Below are 23,389 nucleotides of genomic sequence, written 5' to 3'. Positions count from 1 at the left end.
TCAGTGGGTTCCAGCTCTGAAGCTGCCTCAAATCTGGAACTGGGTAAGGGATCGTGACTGTGAGGGGTGACTTCCCTCAGCCTTCGGCTCATTCATTCTTGTTTTCTTTTTAATACGTATGTACGTTATGTATGTTTGCATGCATGTGTGCATGTGTCAGGCAGGCAGTACTCTCCTTGCATGCCTGTCTGTTTCACCCCTAGGAATACCGTCTCTATTAACTGTCTCCACAGCCCTCTGCCAGTTAAGCTTCCTTGGCCAGCACTCTGGTCTCGCTGGTCATTATGATAATCTCTACCCCCTGACTTCTGGCAGTTACATACCGTCACCCGACCACATTTACTTGGGGCTGGGTTTAACTGCCCAAGTCAGAAAGCTGCCACAAGGCTTATTATCAACAAGCCAAGCTTTGTGACAGCTTCTTCTAAGAGTGGGATTATTGGGTCATCTGGGAAGTGAATATTCAACTGCAAAAGTGTTTTCCAAAATGTGTGTACTGTTTACACTCTCTTTTTACAATCTGAGAGAGATCCAGTTACCGTACATCTTTGCCAATACTTGCTATTGTTGGTCTTTTTTCAATGAAAATTTCACCACTCTAGTGAGATGTGTGGTGCATCTCACTTGGTTTCACTTTGCCTCCTTCCAATTATTAATAATGTTGAGCAGCTTTTCTGGTGCTTGTTGACCATTCATATGTTTTCTTTTGTGAAGTGTCTGATTTGGTGTAAGGTACATTTAAAAAAATTGAGTTATTTCATTATTAAGCTGTGGGAGGTCTTTATATATATTCTGGATACAGGCCCTTTGTCAGATATATGTATTATAAATAATCTCCCCCTGGTCTGTCTTTTCATTTCTTTTGTTTTCTTTCGTTTCGTTTCTTTCATTTCTTTCTTTTCTTCGCCCTTCCTTCCTCCCTTCCCCTTCCCCTTCCCCTTCTCCTTCCTTCCTTCCTTCATTTTTTGAGATGGAGTCTCGCTCTGTTGCCCAGGCTGTAGTGCAATGGCACAAGCTCAGCTCACTGCAACCTCCACCTCCCGATTCAAGCAATTCTCTTGCCTCAGCCTCTTGAGTAGCTGGGATTATAGGCGCCCCCCACCATGCCCAGCTAATTTTTGTATTTGTAGTAGAGACGTGGTTTCACCATGTTGGCCAGGCTGCTCTCAAACTCCTGACCTCGTGATCCCCTGCCTCGGCCTCCCAAAGTGCTAGGATTACAGGCGTGAGCCACTGTGCCCGGCCAGTGCTTCATTTCTTTAATAGTGTCTTTCTAAAAGCAGAGTTTTTAATTTTGATTTTAAAGAAGTTTTAAATTTTGATGAAGTCCAATTAATAGGGTCTTTTGGTGAATAGAAGTTCTTAATTTTACTAGATTCTGTGTTATTAGTCTTTTTCTGTACGATCCAGCTTTTTTTCCTGCCATTTAAGGAGTCTTTGCTTGTCCCAAGGCGGAGAAGATATTCTACTATGTATTGTTGAAAAGATTTGTATTATTGTATCTTTACATCTTTATCATCAGTCTATCTGGAATTGGTTTTTGAGTATCTTATGAGGTAGGATATGAGTTTATTTTCTTTCATATGGATATACAATTGATCCAGCATCGTTTATTGGAAAGACCATCCTTTCTCCACTCTGAGTATTATTTTTGTAGTAAATCAAGCAGCTGTCTTTCTAAGGATCTGTTTCTTTCCAGCTTCCGAAACTTCATTGCTCTTCTATCCTTGTGGGTTTATGTTTTTAAAAGAAAATAGAAACAAAAACCCCTCTTTGTTACAACATTAGAAAGGTTTCAGAATGGAGTAAAAGTTGAAGTGAGTGTAGATTCTCTTATCTATATTTTCTTGGAGGTTCCTCCATTGCCTTCTCTACTCTGTGAAGTTGATGGACTGTGGGGGGAGAGGTGAATAGCGCTAGATGAACTGGATATGTGGAAACTTCATTGTCCAGCTGGTCACTTAAACATTGTATCTGGTGTAGACTTTGAAGGGAGGTAGCTTACCTGAGAGTGGAAAATCTTACTTCACCTGCACCACTTTTGCTTTACTGAGGGCAACATGGATATAGTTAAGGAGTTTGGTGAGCTGGCGTTTACAGGAAAGTCACTTTCTTTACACCTGAACAGAATTCTCCAAAGAAGGAATTTGTGGGGGATGTGGGGGGAGTGTTTGCCATTAGTCATTTCTTCCACAGAATAGCTGTTTTTACTATTCCCTGCCTTTGTCATCTTGTGTATTTCATTCATTTTGAAGTGCAGCCACAATTTAGCGCTCCCATTATTAGTTCTATCACTTGTAAGATTAGACATGTATTTTTCTGCCATTTAGAAAGATGGAGATAATCTGCACCTCTGTTGGGTTCGTGTGTGCTAGTGGGTCAGGCATTCATTTTTTTCTTTCCTACTCCAAATTGCCTGCTTTCCCTTTGGTTATTTTCGTGTTTCCAGGAGTGCCATTGCCAATCTCGTGGGCTCTGCAGAAAGATCGTGTAACTGAAAATTTCAGCAAATAAATAAATAAAATAAAATTCTCATGTAGACTGAACTGTCTGTACACTCCATTTTTGTAAAGTTGGAAATGTTAACATTATATGAATATATGATGAAGGAGTTTTTTTCTTTAAGCCACAATTGCATGTTCTTTTAGACCCAACGTGGTATATGAAATGGGCACTGAATTTGGAATCAGAAAATCCTGGTTGAAATCTTAATCTTTTAACTTCTCATCGTCCGATCATGGTTAACAATGGCATTAAGAATATTCACAAAGCTAGATATTTTGTCATTAAGTTGGTTGCTGTATTTCTTGGTTGATTAGTTGATATTGAGATCGCAGGAGCATCATCACCAGTAAGTGATACATTTTCGATTGTAACATAAGGTCATTGTTATTTTGTAATGCCATACTGTTTTTCTTCTTATACTACCCATGGGATGTTTTTTTATGTTCTAACACAATATATAATATTTTTATATTCTTCACTTGTTATCAATTGATGATTTAGTGTTGAGTCCTGTTTGCTATTTTATGATTATTCATTAAAGGCCATCTTTAAAAGGGAGAGGTGTTTAGCACATATTCAATTTAAAACTAAATGGAAAGCAAATTCTGAAAGGATTTCTGTTCAAGAATTCAACGTTAAATCTAATTTTTAAAAAATTTATCATATTGAGAAATTTTGTAGAGCGTCAGAGACCTTCCTTGAAAACAAGTGACCCCAGTCTTTCTAATGCAGGTTGAGTCTCTATCCACAAAGTGGCTTTTCTAGGTACTCTAGATTCCTGGAGCATCTTAAAAATAAAGAGTATCAAGACTCAGGGAGACCGAGCAGCCACCAGCAGAACCATGTAAGGATGGGACTCTCATTTCTAGTAGAAGAGGCTGTATTGATGGTGACATGACCAGGCTGGGCTGCCACCTGCTGCCCACCAGGGCTCCAGGCCTCAGCATGCGATGCCTCTGAATGGCATTACCTTCCGGTCCCAGATACTCATCACTTTAGGTAAACTGAGGCAGAATAACATGAGTGACAGGATTTCCAAATGGAATATTGCTCAGTGTGCTTAATAGTCATTTAAGGTGATCTCATACAGCGATGAAGAGAAAACCCATTTAATGCCAACCTTAGACACCAGCTGCATGCGTGGTGATTATATTTTTAGTCCCCCATTTTGCTCCCTTTTTTGAAGAACTATTGAAGAAGAACGGAAGGAAATCGATTTTGAGGAAATTAAATTTTCTTTTGAAACAGCATGATGGTTTTTAAAACAAAGAGAAAGCGGGGAACAGGATGCTGATTACAAACTGTGCCGGGTTCTGCCTGCAGACTCAGGCTGTGCTTCTCCCTGCTCCGTCTTTGCTGCCTGCAATCGTAAATATTTTAAAGAGCAGATGCGCCCTGCTTATGGATTTGTGTAAATGTGTGTGTGCTGTCTGCAGAATGCGGGGCACACCGTGCTCTGTTGACATTATCCATTATGCTCTGTTGCTCAGCTTCAGACAGCAAAGTCCTGACATGTGCAGCCGTGTGGAGGATGCCGAAGGAATTGGAATCAGGCAGCCACGAGTCCCCTGATGATTCATCCAGCACTGCGCAGACCCTGGAGCTGCTCTGTCACCTTGACAACACAGCCCATGGCAACATGGCCTGGTAGGATTTTGCATATTTCATGCGCCCAGAATGAGCCTGCAGGTTGGCCAGGTGCAGGAGCTTGTGCAGATTCCTTTGCAGGAGCCACCATCCACGCTTTGAATACGCTCCTTTCTTTTAAAAAGCTGCGAGAATTTGATTTTTAATTTTAGTCCCTGAGTATTCTAGATTAGCCACATTGGCAGAAATGTAGCAAGCGCGCCTGCATCCCGTCTTTCTCCTCTTCATCTAAGAGGACTGTTGCCCACGGGGACCTGCCAGAGGCTAAAGGGTCAGGCACTGCACTGCCCTCGAGCACCGTGTGGCTTTTCAGCTTGGTCAGTATGCATTTATTCACACTCGCACGGCAATTATTTACCACTTCAGGTTGCAGGCTTACAATCCCTTCCTCCCGTGGACAAAGCATGAATGCGCGGTGTGCGTGTGGGGCTGCGTGCCCGAGCCCGCCCGTCGGCATGTGGCGTGTCATGCACGTGGCTCCCTGGCCAGTTGCTGCTTCATGAGCTTGGAGGCCTGGCTGTGTGCACCCACTGGTCATTCCCAGGGACCTCTCCATGGCAGTCATAGCTGCTCTCTGAAGGCCCTGAGGCCTTGGTAAAAATTAAGAAGCCGTATTTTCTAAAGGAGATTGCAGGGGCATGATGTTGTTATGAGTGTTTACAATAACGATAGTGATGGTTTTACTTAATGCATTAACACATACACATGTGCGTGTGTGTCTGCAAGAGACAAATCGTTTGTACAGTGACTTCTGTCTAGTCATTTCTACCAATTAAATAAATTTAATACAACAAATACTTACTAAACACCTGCTACACAAACCCTGCCAGGCCCCAGGGACACCAAGGTGACAAGTTAGAGGACCCGGCCTCCGAGAGTCATGATCTCCATGGGGAGACCTAGGGTGTACACAACTAACTGTGGCTGGGCCAGCCGTGCTGTACCCCGAAATCATTACGAACTGTACGCTGTGGCCCCGGAGGGAGCAGGCATTAATTGTTATTAGAGGAATTGAAGAGGGATTCACTTCCGAGGTGGAGTTTGGAACGGGCACTGAGGACCGGCTCAGGTTTCCCTCGTCAGGTATGGAGGAGAGCAGTGCTGCGGGTCAGGCAGTCTGTAGCTCCGGATGCTCTCTGTGTATCAGTGTGTGGTGGAATTATTTTTATACTTGCTGTGCTTCTACCACGTTGGTGGATGTTTCTTCTTATGGAGATGCTCTGAGTATTAAAATCGCAGCCAGTCTTGCACAGTAAGGGGAGGCAGATGAAGAGTCCCATGGTCCCCAGGAGTGATTGCCTCTGCTGTCACTCCCTGCCCGAAGGCAGGATCTCTGTGCAAACCACACAGCACTGTTACGAGTTCCACATTTCAAATGATCGCCACATCCCCAGCAAATAGACATTTGTGCACATGTGTGTGATGCGCACATGCATGTGCACACACATTTGTGCTTGTGTCTCTGTGTGCATACGTGTGTATGTGTTAATGTGTGTACACATTGCAGGAGACACCGGCACCAGGGAGCAGTTGAGTGAGACTCTGTGCAGGTTGGTGGTCGTGTTAGGGAGGTTAGCATGTGCGGAGGATGGCAGTCCTGCTGGGATGTGCAGAGACAGGGGAGCTCAGAAAAGGGACCTTGGTCCTGCCTGGGGACAAGGAGCTCCTCAGCTTCCCACCGTGTGCAGACACTATCCCATACACCATATGCAAAGGCTGGCCACATGGGTGTGTGTCATGGGGAACTCATTATTAGATTGTAATGTTAAATTGCATCATACATACATAGACTTATGAAAATAGTTGTTGAAGGTGGGGTGCAGTGGCTCACACCTGTAATCCCAGCACTTTGGGAGGCAAAGGTGGGTGGATCACCTGAGGTCAGGAGTTCGAGACCAGCCTGGCCAACATGGCGAAACCCCATCTCTGCTAAAAATACAAAAATTAGCCGGGTGTGGTGGCACGTGCCTGTAGTCCCAGCTATTTGGGCAGCTGAGGCAGAACAATCACTTGAATGTGGGAGGCGGAGGTTGCCGTGAGCTGAGATCAGGCTACTGCACTCCAGCCTGGGTGAGAGAGTGAGACTCCATCTTAAAAAAAAAAAAAAAAAGGAAAGTAAGAAAGTAATTGTTGATATTAAACAGGCAAATTCAACTATCCTCAGATCTACCTTGGAATGCCATTTGCTCTGATTTTGCCTCTATTTTTCAAAGTATTGCTTGAATTCCATTTTGTTATCCAATATATTATTGCATATTCTTTTTTCTCTTAAGCTTTTTATTTGGAGGTTGTAAATTCACATGTAGTTATAGGAATAACAGAGAGATCCCGTGTATCCTTCAGCCAGTTTTCCCCAATAGTAACATTGGATAACTATGGTACAGTCTCACAAACAGGAAACTGGCATTGATACAGCCCACTGAACTTACACAGATTCCACCTGTTTATATGCATTTGTGTGTGAACATTGACTTCTGTCCCATTTATTGTGTGTGTGGGTTCGTGTAGCCACCACCAGAGTCATGACACAGAACAACTCCAACCCTGGGTCCCTTGTGCTACCTTATATTTATAGCCACAGCCACCTCCCTTCCTCCTCCAAGGCCTTAGCTCCTGGCCACCCTGAATCTGTACTCTCTGTATTGTTATTTGGAGAAGGTTCTATAAATGGAATCACACACAGTGTAACCTTTGATAACTGATGTTCTTTACTCAGCTTGATTCCCTGGAGGTTGAGTTGCTGCCTCATTTTTAAGTTTGGGTTCCAGGCACCATGTGTGCCGGTCAGTGGCCGGTTCCTCTTTGCTGCCACGGGATATTCCATGGCATGAGGCACCACGCTTTGTTAAGCATTTACCTATTGAAGCTGATCTGGATTTTTCCTTGTTTTTGGCGATTATGACTACAGTTGTGGTAAATATTAACGAACAGGTTTTTGGATGAACAGGAAGTTTTATTTCTCTCGGCTCCGTTGGTTTTGTACGGAGCTGCTGCACATGTGATGCCGTGAGACAGCGTGAGGGCCCCTCCTCTCTGCGTCCTCCCCAGACTTTGGTGTCATCATGCGTGTTCTTTTAAGTGTCTTCCATGGTGTGAAAGTGTTATGATTAGATAGGGAATTTGATTTGGGGGAACGTCGGTCTGGTGAATACAGCACAGGTGAAGGCTACCCTTTGGGGTCAGGCTCCAGGTGCTTGGTGGTGGTTTTGTTTGCCTCCTTTTGGCATATAATTGGCATCAAGTACAGCTTCAGGAGACATTTACCGCACAAAGCTTCAGGCCACCCGGGAGTGCCCGAGAATGCCACACGTTTCCCCACACTCATGTCACTACCACTCCAGCCGCCATCACACCTGCCATGGGTGCGCCCTGCAGACTAGAGGCATGCCCTACACCCCAGGGAATGGTGTTAGGGGCTCCTGTCCTCCTGGCCATTTCAGCTTTTGCCTGTCTGTAGCAATCTGATGTCCTAATTTCAGTCACCCCTCCTGTGTCTGTTTCAGCCCTCCAACAAGCAGAGGCTGAACAGAGCACCCCACCAGTCGCCTTTAGCTCCTGCTAGTGGGAACAGTGAAGGCTAAGGAAGGAACTCGCAGAGCCTTGTGACCCGGTGTGCCCCCCGGAACACTAATCAGACATGCTCCAGAGCCAGGCAGCCTATGGAAGCAGACAGAGACTGGCCGGGAATTACTGAGCCCGGTTTCTCGTCCTCACCCACTCCTCGAGCAATAGGGGCTTTAGGAAGTCACTCATTTCTCTAGCTCCAACCTTCATCCCTGAAACAGAGATAATGTTGCTCAGCTGATGGTTATGTGGCAGGGCCTTTACATGTTGTCCACCAAGAGTCCAATTCTGTAAAATATTTGAAGAGATTTATTCTGAGCCGAATATGAGTGACCATGGCCCGTGACACAGCCCTCAGGGGGTCCTGGGAACATGTGCCCAAGGTGGTCGGGGCGCAGCTTGGTTTTATACGTTTTAGGGAGGCATGAGACATCAATCAAATACATTTAAGAAATACATCGGTTTGGTCCAGAAAGGGGGGACAACTTGAAGCGGGAGGCTTCTAGACTGTAGGTAAATTTAAACATTTTCTGGTTTACAATTGGTTAAATTTGTCTAAAGACCTGAGATCAACTGAAAGGGATGTCTGGGTTAGGAAAAAGGACTGTGGAGACTCAAGTTCTTATTTGCAGAGGAACCTTCAGGTAGCAGCTTCAGAGAGAATAGGCTATAAAATGTTTCCTTTCAGACTTAAAGCCTGTGTCGATGTTGACGCCGGAGAGGTAGAATGAGGCACGTTCGATCCCCACTTCCCTTCATGGCCTGAAACAGTCTTTCAGGTTAAATTTTAAAAGAGCTCTGGCTGGGGAGGAAGTCCATTCAGATGGGTGGGGTTCTTAGAATTGTTTATTTCTGGCCGGGCGCGGTGGCTCACGCTTGTAATCCCAGCACTTTGGGAGGCCGAGGCAGGCGGATCACGAGGTCAGGAGATCAAGACCACGGTGAAACCCCGTCTCTACTAAAAATACAAAAAAAAAAAAATTAGCCGGGCGTGGTGGCGGGCACCTGTAGTCCCAGCTACTCGGAGAGGCTGAGGCAGGAGAATAGCGTGAACCCGGAAGGTGGAGCTTGCAGTGAGCCGAGATCGCACCACTGCACTCCAGCCTGGGCGACAGAGCGAGACTCCGTCTCAAAAAAACAAAACAAAACAAAACAAAAAGAATTGTTTATTTCTGGTTTACAGTGGAAATGTGTCCCTTACCATATTTGCTAAGGAAGATCCTAAAAACAAGGCAGTGCTGGGGTTCCTGTAAGGGCCCCTCAGGTCCCCGCCAGCCCTGGTGCTCTGCAGCTCTGTCCGACAGGGACGGAGCCCCTGAGCTGGGCTTAGAGGAGCTGCCCCATCACCAGCACCACTTAGACGCTCCTGTCTCTGCCTTGCCTGGTTAACCCTTCCCTCTCAAGTCACTATGCTCCACCCCACCCTGTGATTTCTTGCCATTTTGCCCAATTTTTTGTTTTCGTTTTTGTTTGGAGACAGAATCTCCCTCTGTCACCCAGGCTGGAGTGCAGTGGCATGATTTCAGCTCACTGCAACCTCCGTCTCCCGGGTTCAAACAATTCTCCTGCCTCAGCCTCCTGAGTAGCTGGGATTACAGGCACCCACCACCACGCCCGGCTAATTTTTGTATTTTTAGTAGAGACGGGGTTTCGCCAGGCTGGTCTTGAACTCCTGACCTCAAGTGATCTGCCCACCTCAGCCTCCCGAAGTGCTGGGATTACAGGTGTGAGCCGTTGCACGCGGCCCGTTTTGCCCAGTCTTCATAGGAGTTGCCACTGCTCAGTACTCCTGTTTCTGTTCTCACTCACGTGTGGCGTTCTCTGTGGACGCTGAGCCTCTGCAGAAGCTGCTGACTTTGTCAGGTCCGAGGCTGTGTCCTCAGCACCAAGGACAGCACAGGGCGGACACTCCGCGTATTTTGAGTGAGAAAATGAACGCTTTGCAACAACCATATCGTATCGAACCGTTCTATGAACCAGGCTCCTTTGCTAGGGCTTTGCATGCATTACCTCATTCATGCAAATCCTGTAAAGTAGGGACTGTCCTTTCCCATGGCCCCAAGAGATTAAGGTAAAGGTATCTGGCATTACTCACTCCTACAGAGGGAGTATTCAGGATTCATAGCCAGAAGGTCTCGCCCCAGAACTCCCGAAACACTGGGATCCCCTCCCTGCTGAATGAACAGAAGGACCCATTTGTGTTCATCACAGTGTGATTATGAAATTATCTCTGTTCTAGGAATATAAATGTATCTTCATGAGAGTAAGCGTTGAGGATGTTTCAGTATTCTAGCTGGTCCTTTTGGTTGATAAACATCAATAAAGTATGCTGTATATGGGAATTATGCGTTTTGAAAACAACAAAATGCCCTTCTTTTCTAACCTGCTTTCCCCTCCTACCTCTGGTTTGCTTCTTCGTCAGCTGTAGTGACTTGTGGGAGAGATGGTGGACTTCAAGGTAGCAGACCTAGGGTGGAGGGCTCTCGTTTCAGATTTGCAGGTAGTTATTTGTAGTGTTCTAACTTTGGGCAAGTCATTTCTGTTGAGGACTTATTCTCTTGTGTGTGGAGTGGGGGTGGTTGTGGGGCCTCTAATTCTTTCCAGTTCTATGTTTGTTAGATGTAGAGGACATTTATTTGTTTATTAGATGTAGAGTCTACATTTATTGACTCTTGCTCAGTGCCACATAACTTTGTTTTTAATGAATCAAAAATAAATTACAGACCCTCTTCCCACCCTCCCTTTAGCCTCACAGTGGCTGACGCCCCTGCTACTCCAGCTAAGCAGCCTGCTTCAGGAGTAGGAACTTACAGAGGGCACGGCTGCAGTCTTCTCGCTGAAAAGGACTTTGGAAATCATTCAGATGAGTTCCCTCTGTGGATGAAGTCAGTTCAGCAGACCGCTGGCTGCCTGGGTGGAAGTGGATTGAACACTCTCTTGGGGGTGGTTTTATCAAATTATGCCCATCTAGTGGAATGTTTTAACTATTTTTCAGTATGTCTCACACTGTTATATTTTATTTTATGTGTGTTAGCTGCCTCTGTTAGTCTGTTTGCGTTGCTATAAAGGAATACTGAGACTGGGTAATTTATTAAAAAAAAAAATTGGGTCAGGGTTCTGCAGGCTATATAAGCATGATACCAGCATCTGCTCTTGGTGAGGCTTTAGGAAACTTACAACCATCGTGGAAGGTGAAGGGGGAGCCAGGACATCACATGTTAGGAGAGAGAAGCAGTTGCCAGACTCTTTTAACAAGCAAATCTTATGGGAACTAACTGAGCGAGACGACTCAGTCATCACCAAGGGACGGGTGCTAAGCCTTTCATGAGGGATCCACCCCTGTGATCCAGTACCTCCCACTAGGCCATGCCTCCAACATTGGGATCACATTTCCACATGAGATTTGGAGGGGACTAACATTCAAACCACATCATTCTGCCTCTGCCCTCAAAGAGCTCATGTCCTTCTCACAATGCAAAATTCAATCATCCCTTTCCAATAGTCCCCCAAGGTCTTGGGGGACTTGTTCCAGCCCCAACTCAAAAATCCAAAGTTTCATTTGAGACTCAAGGTATGGGCTGTAAAATGAAAACCAAGTTATTTACTTTCAAAATACAATGGGGGTGCAGGCATTAGGTAAACATTTTCATTCCAAAAGGAAGAAATCAGCCAAAACAAAGGGGCAACGGGCCCCATGCAAGTCTGAAACCTGGCAGGAAAGGCATTAAATGTTAAAGCTCCAACACTGACTCTATGTCCTATGTCCAGGGCACACTGGTGTGAGGATTGGGCTCCCAAAACCCTGGCCAGCTGTCCCCATGGCTGCCTGCATGGGTTGGAGTTGAGTGCTTTTGGCTTTTCCAGGCTCAGGATGCAAGCTGCCTCTGGCTCTACCATTCTTGGGCCTGGAGGGCAGCAGGTTCCTTCCTACAGCTCCACTAGGCAGTGTCCTAATGGGGACTCTGTGGGGGCTTCGACCTCACATTTCCCCTAAGCATTACCCTAGTACAGTCTCTTGCAGTGGCTCCACCCCTGTGGCAGTCATCTGCCTGGGCACCCAGGCTTTCCCATGAATCCCATGAAATCTAGGGGAAGCTGCCAAGCTTCTTTCACTCCTGCATTCTATGTACCCACGGACTTAGCACCATGTGGAAGTTGCCAGGGCATATAGCTTGCACCCGCCGGAACTGTACCTGTGGCCCCTTTGAGCCATGACTGGAGCTAGATGCGGGGAGCAGTGTCCTGAGGCTGCACAAGGAAGCGGGGCCCTGGGCCTGGCCTTGGAAACCATTCTTTCCTCCTGGGCCTTTGGACCTTGGATGGGAGGGGCTTTCCCTCTCCCAGGATGCCTGAGATGCCTTCAAGGCCTTTTTCCCGTTGTCTTGACTATTAGTGCTTGGTTCCCTTTTAGTCATGCAAATCTCTCTAGTAAGTGGTTGCTCCACAGCCCTGTTGGATTCTTCCCCTGAAAATCCACTTTGCATCTTTTCTACATGGCCAGGTTGTGACTTTTCCAAACATTTGTGCCTTGATTCCCTTCTAAACATAAATACCAACTTTAAGTCATTTATTTGCTCCTGTATCTGACTGTAGGCTGTTAGAAGCAGCCAGGCTACCTCTTGAATACGTTGCTCCTGAGAAATGTCTTCTGCCGGATACTCTAGGTCATTTCTTTAAAGTTCAAACTTCCACAGATTCCCAGGGAATGGACACAATGCAGCCAAGCTCTTTGTAAGGCATTTACAAGGGTGACCTTTGCTCCAGTTTCAAATAGCTTCCTCATTTCCATCTGAGAGCTCATCAGGCCTTCACTGTCCATATTTCTATGAGCATTTTGGCTACAATCACTTAATAAGTCTTTACGAAATTCCAAACTTTTTCTCATCTTCCTTTCTTTTTCTGAGCCCTCCAAATTCCTTCAACCTCCGCTCGTTACCCAGTCTCAAAGCTGCTTCCACATTTTCAAGCATCTTCGTAGCAACGCTCCCCTCCTCAGTACCTATTTAATGTGTTAGTCCATTTTTGTGTTGCTATATGGAAATACATGAGACTGAGTAATTTATAAAAAAAGAGGTTTATTTGGCTCACAGTTCCACAGGCTGTACAGGAAGCATGGCAGCAGCATCTGCTCCTGGTGATTCTTTAGGGAACTTACAATCATGGTGGAAGGTGATGGGGGCCCAGTGCATCACATGGCGAGAATAGGAGCAAGAGAGAGAATGGGGAAGTCCCAGACTCTTTATTTTTAATTTAATTTAATTTTTTCTTTTTTTTAGACAGTCTCACTTTGTCCCCCAGGCTGGAGTGCCATGGTGCCATCTTGGCTCACTGCAACCTCTGCCTCTGCCTTCCAGTAGAAGTGATTCTCCTGCCTCAGCCCCCTGAGTAGCTGGGATTACAGGTGCCCACCACCACGCCCAGCTAGTTTTTTTTTTTTTTTTTTCTTTTTCAAGACGGAGTCTTGGTCTGTCGCCCAGGCTGGAGTGCAGTGGCGCAATCTCGGCTCACTGCAGCCTCTTCCGCCCGGGTTCCAGTGATTGTCCTGCCTCAGCCTCCTGGGTAGCTGGGATTACAGGCACCCACCACCACACCTGGCTAATTTTTGTACTTTTAGTAGAGACAGGGTCTTGCCATGTTGGCCAGACTGGTCTTGAGCTCCTGACCTCAGGTGATCCACCTACCTTGGCCTCCCAAAGTGCTAGGATTACAGGCGTGCGCCACCACACCCAGCCCATGCCCAGCTAGTTTTTGTGTTTTTAGTAGAGACGGGGTTTCACCATGTTGGTCACGCTGGTCTTGAACTCCTGATCTCAGGTGATCCACCCACATCAGCCTTCCAAAGTTCTGGGATTACAGGCATGAGATACCACACCTGGCCCCCAGACTCTTTTAAACATCCAGATTGTGTATGAACTAATTGAGCAAGAGCTCACTCACCACCAAGGGGATGCTGCTAGGCTATTCATGAGGGATCCAACCCTGTGCCCCAATACCTCCCACCAGGACCCAATACCTCCCACCAGGCCCCACCTCCAACGTTACGGATCACATTGCAACATGACATGTGGAGGAGACAAACATCTCAACTATGTTACTGCCTTAAATTCTTTCTGGAAAAGATGGGCTATAGATAAATAAGAAGAATTAATAAGATTCTATCCTTTGACTGTTACAGAAATTGAGGCTAAATGAGATGAATACCAATGTCACCCTTGTAATTGATAATACATTTTTACTTTCCAAGAGTAGATAAGAAAGGTTTCTTTAGGATGCCTTTTAAAAATATTATATATGGTTATTCTTCTGTAAAGGATTAGGTTTCTCCCTAAGTCAATGATTAAACTCATAGCTAAATGCATCTTATCAATATATAGAGTGTACATATTGATAGTGAATAATGAGCAATTGACTGTGGACCCACCACATCCTCTAATGCTTCCCAGCACTTTACACCTACCCAGCTCATGTTTACACCAGTGCCTTTCAGAGCCCTGATAAAGGGGAGGTTTCCTGGAACTCTGCAGGTAAGAGCAGGAAGGAGGTAATTATCTTCTGCAAGTACTGTTCTCTTGTGTCAGCTTGCTGTGAAGTTGGGATGTGGTGTCTCCACAATGCATCATCATCACCATTGGTTCGATGGCTGATTAGCCACAACAGGGTAATTTTATGGTTTTCCATCTCGCTTTGATGATAAAGAGGCTCTCCAGCTGTTCAAGAGTTATGCACCTTCACCGTAGATTAATGCTCCCTGCCGGCTAGTGGAAGCAATGTCAAAATAATGGAAACCTTGGCGCATTCTTGTTGTGCTCTGTTTCCCAAGTGGTATATCAAGAGTCGTCCTAGAAATCGCCTTGTTTCTTGGATGATGAAAATCTCCTTTAAAGGCAAAGTTACTAGAATCCATAATAAGAAGCTTTTGAGGGATAAGAGTGAAGTGAATCACAGCTGCAGCTCCCTCCCTCCCTCCCTCCCTCCCTACCTCTTTCCCTCCCTCTCTCCCTCCTTCCTTCCCTCTCTCCCTCCTTCCTTCCCTCTCTCCCTCCTTCCTTCCCTCTCTCCCTCTCTCCCTGTCTTCCTCCCTCCCTCCCTCCTTTCCTCCCTCCCTCCCTTCTTCCCTTCCTCCCTCCCTCCCTTCCTCCCTTCCTCCCTCCCTCTGTTTCTCCCTTTCTGCCTCCCTTCCTCCCTCTGTTCCTCTCTCCCTCCCATATGGCTACCACCCTGGCAGGGAGGAGGCCACAGGGAGGAGTCCTGTGGGCTGGAGCTGAGCAAGGCTGCACTCCACACGCTGTGTGTTTCTCTGACACGTCCAAGTGCCCGTCACCTGCATGGTGGCCAGCTGATCTCTGTCTGCCATCTGAGCCAGTTTCTGGGGGAAGACAACCCCCTCAGTGTAGATGGAGGTAAATATCACAGTGAAATGCCAGACAGGCTGAGAGCGTTTAGCATTACCTGGGAAAGCGGGGTGTACGTGTTAAGATTATTATCAGAAGAAAAGGGCACAGAAGGCGGTATTGAGGTGGGGGGAAGGGAAGCAGTGTGTGTGGCTCCCCCAGGCACTGGAGGCAATTTGTTCAAAAAGCAGGATTTGGCTTCAGCTCTCTTCATTTTTCCTCATTTTAGTTTAGTATGACAGAACAGTGGAAATTGGCTTAGGTTAAATGTTACAAAGAGGAGTGAACTGATAGCTATCCTTCCCATTCTGTAAATGTTGTGTTTGAGGATAAGTAGTAAGAAAATGTGCTCGAAAGTCTCAGAGACCCTATGATATGGTTCTGCTGTTAATGAGAGTAGGGAATTGTCCGTGATTATGGCAGTATTGCCACTGAAGATTTATTAGGTCCTTTTTTTGAGACAGGGTCTGGCTCTGTCACCTAGGCTGGAGTGCAGTGGTGTGATCATGGCTCAACTACAGCCTCGGCCTTCCGGGCTCACATGATCCTCCCATCTCAACCTCCCGCAAAGCTGGGACCACAGGCGTGCACCACCATGCCTGGCTAATTTTTAAATTTTATGTAGGGATGAGGTCTCCCTACATTGCTCAGGCTAGTCTCAAACTGCTGGGCTCAAGCAGTCCTCCCACCTTGGCCTCCCAAACATTGAGATGACAGGTGTGAGCCACCGCACCTGGCCTAGATTCTGGTAAGGAAGATTTACATTAGTGCTGGTTGGTTTCAGCCAGCCTAGATGTGCTTCGGTGTAAAGTGCCTCACACTGGCATGCTTTCCTGTTACTGGCTCGTGAGCAGAGTTGTCTGTTAGCTTTCCAAAGGAGCTCAGAATGATGCCTAACATCCCTTCGTTTGTGTAGGAAAAGAACAACTTGTGATATTACAGGAGAATAGAAAAATACCTTCTTTCAAATTTGTTTAAAGTCTCCATTTAAAATGGGGAATGAGGCTGGACAGGGTGGCTCCTGCCTGTAATCCCAACACTTTGGGAGGCCAAGGCGGGTGGATCACCTGAGGTTAGGAGTTTGAAACCACCCTGGCCAACATGGCAAAACTCTGTCTCTACTAAAAATACAAAAATTAGCTGGGCATGGTGATGGGTGCCTGTAATCCAAGGTACTCAGGAGGCTGAGGTAGGAGAATCACTTGAACCCAGGAGGTGGAGGCTGCAGTGATCCCAGATCACACCACTGCACTCCAGCCTGGGTGACAGAGCAAGACCCCATCTCAAAAATAAAATAAAATAAAATAAAATAAAATAAAATAAAATAAAATGGTTATCAGAGTCTCCCTTGCCCCATATAAATGTTATTAAAATTAATTATTAGAAAGGAGATGATGAGAAAATACTTTAGTAAAATTCAAATACAGGTGCAACTTATTCTAGGAAGAGTCATAATACAAAAATCTAAATATACAGTGCAGAAAATATAGATAATTATATTGCAAGAGAAATTCCTGTCTCCCCTAGGATTTTAGTTCAATTTCCATTAAATAATGTGGTTTTAAAGTATGTTTTTGTTGATCCTTTTATGAAGCAAATGGGTGTTTTAGGTAAAGAGAGGCAGATTGGTGTGTCCAGCCGAATGGCTTAGAAAACGCCTTAGTCCATTTGGGCTGCTTTAGCACAATCCCATAAACCGGGTAGCTTCCGGACAGCAGAAATTCATTGTTAATGAGTTCTGGAGGTTGGGAAGCCACCATCAAGGTGCTGGCTGAGTTGGTGTCTGGTGAGGCCCCTCTTCGTGGTTCACAGATGGCGCCTTTTTGCTGTGTCCTCACTTGGTGGAAGGGCAGAAGGAGCTCCCTCAGGCCTCTTTGATAAATGGCACTGATTTTGTTTGCCAAGCCTTTGCCCTCATGACCTGATTACCTTCCGGAGGCTCTGACTCCTAATACTTTCACGCTGGGATTAGAATTTCCCCGTGTGAATTCTTGAGGGGCGGCGGGTGGGGGGTGGGTGGGGCTTCCAACAAGAACATAGCAGAATGTGTTTTTCAAAATTCTATTTGTGATATTTAAACTTGAAGTTTAAATAATTTAAAAATGTTATGCCTGAAGGTATACTAACCCTGCATGTAAAGAATTTTAACTAGAGTTGACTTTTCTTCTATTGTTTAATAAACAGGGGTCAAGGGAGGAGAAGGAGAAGAAGTAGAAGAAAAAGGAGACCAAACTGCGATTCAGGTTTTAGACAGCATGTTTTACCTAGAAATATGTTATGATTCAGAGGCTATCTTTGGACTTGCTGAGAAGACCCAGGGAGAAGACTGTTTGATATGTTAATGTTTCCCTGGAAGTCCTTTGCTGATGCAGCCGTGCTCTCCCACCCGCATCCTGGGGGGAGCTCTGCAGTGAGGGAACCCCTGTGGGCCTGGGTTGTCACAGCCTTAGAGAGGACACACTGTGTGAACCCGAGAGAGGACACAGGTGAGCCCTGGGGCTGGTGTGAGTTCTGTCCGTCAAAAGGACATTCTGAGCCCTGGCTGTGCTCCTCCAACCCTCTCTGGGATGGAGGGTCAGGACTGCGAGGCCTCCAGCGTGGAGCCATGCCCTGTGCGTCACAGCCCATGTCTGCCCCAAGGACAGGCTTGCCTGGGTTGTGGCCTGTTTCCCACCAGAGGGTAGGGTTTTGAGGAATGGAGGGCTAGGTGACTAGGGCCATTGTGTTTCTGCCTACACACTTGATAAATGGTCCTGTTTCTGCTTGTGAATTCTTTTTAAAATTTTTTTTTTTAATTTTTAATTTAATTTCATTTTGGTTTTTTTTTGAGATGGAGTCTCACTCTTGTCACCCAGGCTGGAGTGCAGTGGCGTGATCTCGGCTCACTGCAACCTCCGCCTACTGGGTTCAAGCAATTCTCCTGCCTTAGCCTCCTGAGTAGCTGGGACTACAGGCGTGGGCCATCACACTCAGCTAATTTTTGTATTTTTTAGTAGAGATGGGGTTTCACCACGTTGGCTGGGCTAGTCTCGAACTCCTGACCTAGGTGATCCACCTGCCTCAGCCTCCCAAAGTGCTGGGATTACAGGCGTGAGCCACCATGCCTGGCCTTGCTTGTGAATTCTTAGTGTTAGAGTGCTTGTTTCTGTTGAGCCATGCCCAAGTTCTATGAAACATTTACTTAGGCTGTTAATTATTGATGACAGTCTCCACAAAAAAGAAAAAAATTGGAGTAAAAAGCCATTCCCCTCATGCGCAGCCTGTATCTTACTTTTGCTTTCTGTCACACTTTAAATGGGGTTATTTGGTTGATGGAGCTGTACGTTTGTCCCAGTGAGAGATGTCTGAGTAAACACAGAGTTTTAATAACTGAGTCACCCAGTGTCAAACTTCCATGCTTGCCTGTCAGAAAGCGTTCCCAGGAAGCATAGAAACATGATGCTGTTCCTGGAAGTATTCCATAGGTCCCAACATAAAGAACTTGTACATCTGCAGAGTTGATCAAAGGGAGCCTGGGGACTGAACAGTGTGATTCTCGGAGTTTCCTTTTTCATACTTCTTGCATGTGTGGAACGCTGTCACGTGCTTTACTGTGGCTTTTCAAGCAGGAAGAAATTAACCACATTGCCACGTCCGTGTGTTGTAAGCGATTTGTAAGCTGGGGAAATAATTCATTACATTCTTTTTTAAAAGTGTTTCTCAAAGTTCCACTGGTAAGCAATGACATAATCACCATCATTGGATAGATACATACCTTTCTTCAGGTTTTTCCTTTTTCAGTACAGTAATAAACTTGAGTTCTAGAAAGCATTTGGAATCAGTCTGAGCACAAGCTTCCACGCCATCTGAAATCTCTGTCTTCCAGCTGTTGGTGGCTGCTGCCTGGTGCGTGGTGTGGAGTCGGGGGCCTGAAATCTCTGTCTTCCAGCCATCAGTGCCTGCTGCCTGGTGCGTGGTGTGGAGTCGGGGGCTCCTGTTCTGTTAAGAGCTGTGCCTCTTGCCATTTGTCCTGGCACCTCCCCTTCCCATCCTACATGACGGCTGGGCTAGGAGGCATCTGCACACCATCTAATGTAGTAAATTTTATGTTGAGGTTGTTCTGAGGATTTCTTGGTGTCCCTTGAGTTATCCCCACCCCACGTGCCAGAGTCCAGAATGGTGAATCACTCATTTTGGAATCACTTATTTGAAGAAGAAAAGTATACATTTTGTTTGATCAGCATGAAACCTGCCAAATTAAGACCATATCCCATGGTGATGACCCTTGTGAACGCCTCAAAGAAGTTCAGCTTGTCATTTGCTTGTTTCAGTTTATCTGGGCTTATTGACAGGGACAGCCCATTTCCAGCACCTTCCTCTCGGTGGCAATGAAGGGACGCTGCATACTCACATCAGGTGTGTGCCACCTCGTTCCTGACTTGTTCACATCGTTTTATGTCCTCTTCAATTCAGTGGGAGAGAGTGATAAAGTAGAAAAGTGGGTGATTTTTACGAACAAAGAAATAAACGTCTTAGTTTGGAGTAGCGAGTACTGTAGAAATTCTAGGTTATTTTCTCATGTTTATGGCACTAGTTTCATGGTGATGGTCCATGATAAAATAGAAATCCTCTTTTTATTTCACTTTGCATACTCCAGTTATTCCAAGGTATACTGCAAACAGTAATGATTGTAGGGATTGCTACGTATAAAATAACAGCAGTTATTTCCAGATGTATCATCCATGGATAAATAGTGAAAGATACGATAAAGGAGCTCTCCCTACCATCATTCTGCCTGGCAGTTGGGCCCCCATGGATTACCTCGTGGCATCTGCATCTCAGCTCTGCGGAGGTGCCTTCAAAACGCTTTGCTTTAGGAGGTACCAGCTGGCTTGGCTTTAGGAGGGACCTGCTGGCTGTTCTTGAGGAAGGATCTGCTGTCTGTTCCTGAGAAAGAGTCTGCTGGCTTTGCTTTAGGAGGGATCTGCTGGCTTTTCTTTCTTTAGGAAGAGTCTGCTGGCTTTGCTTTAGGAGGGATATGCTGGCTTTGCTTTAGGAAGGGTCTGCTGGCTTTGCCCAGTGTTCTAGTTTCACGTCACCCTGGAGAAGAACAGAGACTTGTTTATGTGTTTGAAGCTTCATATGTGAATACATGTTATAGGACCAAAGACCCAGATATGTAAGGAAGGAGATGGAAAGAAAATAAGAGTTAGGAGAAGCCTAGGTTGGGGTTAATGAGCAGCCAGGAAGGGATGCCTTGAGGGTCTGCACCGTGCTGAGGGCAGGGCCACACGTGGAAAGCAAACAGGCACCCTGGGTGTCCATGCAGAGCGGACACACGATGCCCCACCTCATGGCCAAATCAGAAGATGGACCCACCTCATGGCCAAATCAGAAGACAAAACTGCCGGCACACTGAGCCTCCTCCCTGTGTCTAAGTGTCTGTGCGTCAACCACAGAGATGGTCATTTTACTAAGAAAGTGAGCCTGGGTTGTCTGTACTTGAAGATTCCCCAGCCATATTTCCTGTGTGAAGGCGGCTTTTATCTGCTCTCCCTTCTGTGTGTACCTGTGGGGTTTTGTTTGCTTTTCTTACATATTTTAATTTGTGAACTGGCCCATACCCACCTGTAATATTGAGAAGGGGAGGACACAGCCTGATGGGGCCTGTCCCCAGAGGTCCCAGACCCTCGGCACCTCCTCGTCCCTGTCGATCCACTCTCAGACTCTCCTAGTGGCCGGGTGGGGTCTGCTGTGCAGGCAGCCGGGCAGAGCCAGGTTGCATCCCATCCTTGGCCGTGGCGCCTCATCTGTTGACTGTGGGTTTTTGTGTCTTTTCTTTTTCCTTCAACACACTCTCCCCTTCGAGGCTGTCCCAGAGACTTCACGCTGAGCTTAGATAGTCCTGGAAAGAAGCCTCTGGGAGTTTCTCCATCCCAGGCTGGCTGGCTCCCTTCTGCTTGACGCAGTCTTTTCCAAGGCTAGGTAGCGGACGGTGAGTGGCACGGTGAATATAAGGAGCCGGAGGGCCCACTGTCCTTGCCCGTCTTGTCTGGGAATCTCAGGGCATGCAGATGATGTGGCCAGATGGCCTCTTGCAGCATAGGAAGCAAGCTCCTTTCTCTTCACACTCATATAATTCAGAGACTGCAAGGTGAACCCTTTCAGAAATGAATGGCGAACATTCCAAGGCATCCCTTGATTCATACCCTGAAGTTATTCAGAGTTAATTTTCCACATTGGATGCTTCCTCTGTGAAAACAAAAGTCTTTAAATTCTCCTGACAGTGGGGAGATCAGGAGGAAGGCTGCACTCTGGGCCACAGTGGCAGTGGGGTGTGCATGGTATACAGTGTCTAAGAGAGAGGGAATGTGAGGAAGGTCCCCCAATTTGTGCATTAGCCTTAAAAGCAGAAGAAAACAAGCAGCATCCCCACAGGGACCCAGAGCCCAGGGCTCTGGGATGGGAATCGCCTGTGCAGGCAACAGGACCTCCCGCAACTCTGGAGTGTCACCAGCCCGTGGAGGGAGACAAGTGAGGCCCAGCCGGCTGATGTGGGTGGAAGAGCACCAGGGGGACACGGGCGCTCTGGGAAGCTGTGTTGGTGATTCTGGTCCTGAGCTGCTGGGTAAGACGCGGGTAGGATGGCTGCACATGATTGAGTTTGGATGCCTCTTGGAACAGGTGAAACATTGAGTTTTAGACATCTCTTGGAGGTTTTTTTCTTCTTAAAATATATCTCCATGGAATTTTTTTGGTGCATGCAAAGGTGATCATTTCAGTGTCCAGCCAAATTTTAAAGAAGCTTTTACGGTTTTCGTGAGGGAGGCTGTTGGCATTTGGGTGAGATAAGCCTTTGTCGTTGAAGCTGTTTGAACATTAGGAAGGTTTGTGAAACCAGAAATGTCCTTCACCCCTTGGATTTCTCAAATACCCATGGAGGGCAGCACCACGGTCAGCCTGAGGAGCACAGATCTCATCGCGTCTGATAACAGTGAGGGCTTATCGAACAGCAGCCGTGTGCGGGCCTGTTCTCAGTGTTGACTATTGACCATCCCAAACCTGTAATGTCAGTTTACTGCTATTCACCCCGCTGGACGGAAGCGGAAACCAAGGCTCAGAGAGATGCAGGCACCCAGGGCTGAATCCATCCAGGCTGCTGCAGACTCATGTGCCGCACCATTCCACGCTCTCCTCTCAGCGCGTTCCGTGTAATTGCCATGCCGTTCCGTGCTCTCCTCTCAGCGCGTTCCGTGTGATCTGTGCTCTTAGTCATACAGCAGTCCCTGTTCCAAGGCCCTAGCGGACCCCTGAAACGGCTGATAGTGTGGAACCCTAGATGTACAGTGCTTTTTCCTGTGTGTAATACATATGATAAAGTATAACTTACAAATTAGATGCCGTAAGAGCTTAATGCGGTAATGGCTAATAAAATAGAACACCTGTAACAATAAACTGGAATAAAGGTTCTGCGAATGTGGTCTCTCTCTCTCCTTGGCTCCCAATATCTTGCTGTACTCAGCTATTTTTAGACTGTGGCTGACCTCAGGTAACTGAAACTGTGGAAAGCGAAACTGGATAAAGCAGGACTGCCATATGAATGGTGTGTGTGTGTGTGTGTGTGTGTGTGTGTGTGTGTGTGTGTGTGTATAGTTTTCAAAATACAGCTTAATCCTGAAAAGTCAGATCTTCTTTCCTCAGGTTAATGATTTGTGGGTTTTTTTGGACTGTTCTCCGCACCCTCCCCATCTCCCAGGTGGACCTGCGTGGGGATCACTCAGTCTAATCCCTCCCTGGGTGCGTCTTTGTGTGCCTTGTGAGGAGCTGTGGAGGCTGCTGCAGCCACTGTAGGAAATCACAGCCACCCGGCTTTGTTTTTCTCGTGTGTTAACATGGTACAAATCAGTATAGTCAGCAGCTTTGAAGGTACCAGACAGTGTTCCCTTAGTCCTTTTGCATAATGGTGATATTGAAGCCAACAAGCTTACTGAAAACTGTGAGCTTTCGGGCCACGTGCAGACCTCAAGATATTGAGTCCACCCTTGGTTGACTCTCAGCTCTGCCATTTATAGCTCTTTAATTGGGGCTGCTCACTCATCTTTCTGTGTTTGTTGCCTCATCTGTACAGTAAGGAAGAGCGTAGGAGTCACCTTCTAGGCTCACAGTCAGTGCGAGAAGGAGAATGCCGCCCAGGTAGCCCAGGGCCTGCACCAAGCAGGCACCCTGGGTGCCACCTACAATGAACCTGGCCCTCCAGGATCCTGTCCTGAAATGGTACCTGGGCCTGCCTGGTCTTGCCCACG

At 46.6% G+C, this 23,389-nt stretch overlaps 1 protein-coding gene across 2 annotated transcripts in view; it reads left to right on the top strand.

The window, feature by feature from the left end:
• Positions 1-23,389, top strand: part of EIPR1 (EARP complex and GARP complex interacting protein 1) — a 174,698-nt gene that overhangs the window by 107,926 nt on the left and 43,383 nt on the right. For both annotated transcript variants that reach the window (XM_030799727.1, XM_030799728.1), the window contains one exon: positions 3,996-4,152. In XM_030799727.1, coding sequence (XP_030655587.1) covers positions 3,996-4,152 — 157 coding nt within the window. The remainder of the gene's footprint in view (positions 1-3,995; positions 4,153-23,389) is intronic.

The sequence above is a fragment of the Nomascus leucogenys genome, chromosome 19, assembly GCF_006542625.1.
Source record: "Nomascus leucogenys isolate Asia chromosome 19, Asia_NLE_v1, whole genome shotgun sequence".
Classification (NCBI taxonomy): domain Eukaryota; kingdom Metazoa; phylum Chordata; class Mammalia; order Primates; family Hylobatidae; genus Nomascus; species Nomascus leucogenys.
This window is presented reverse-complemented; position numbering and strand designations above follow the sequence as displayed.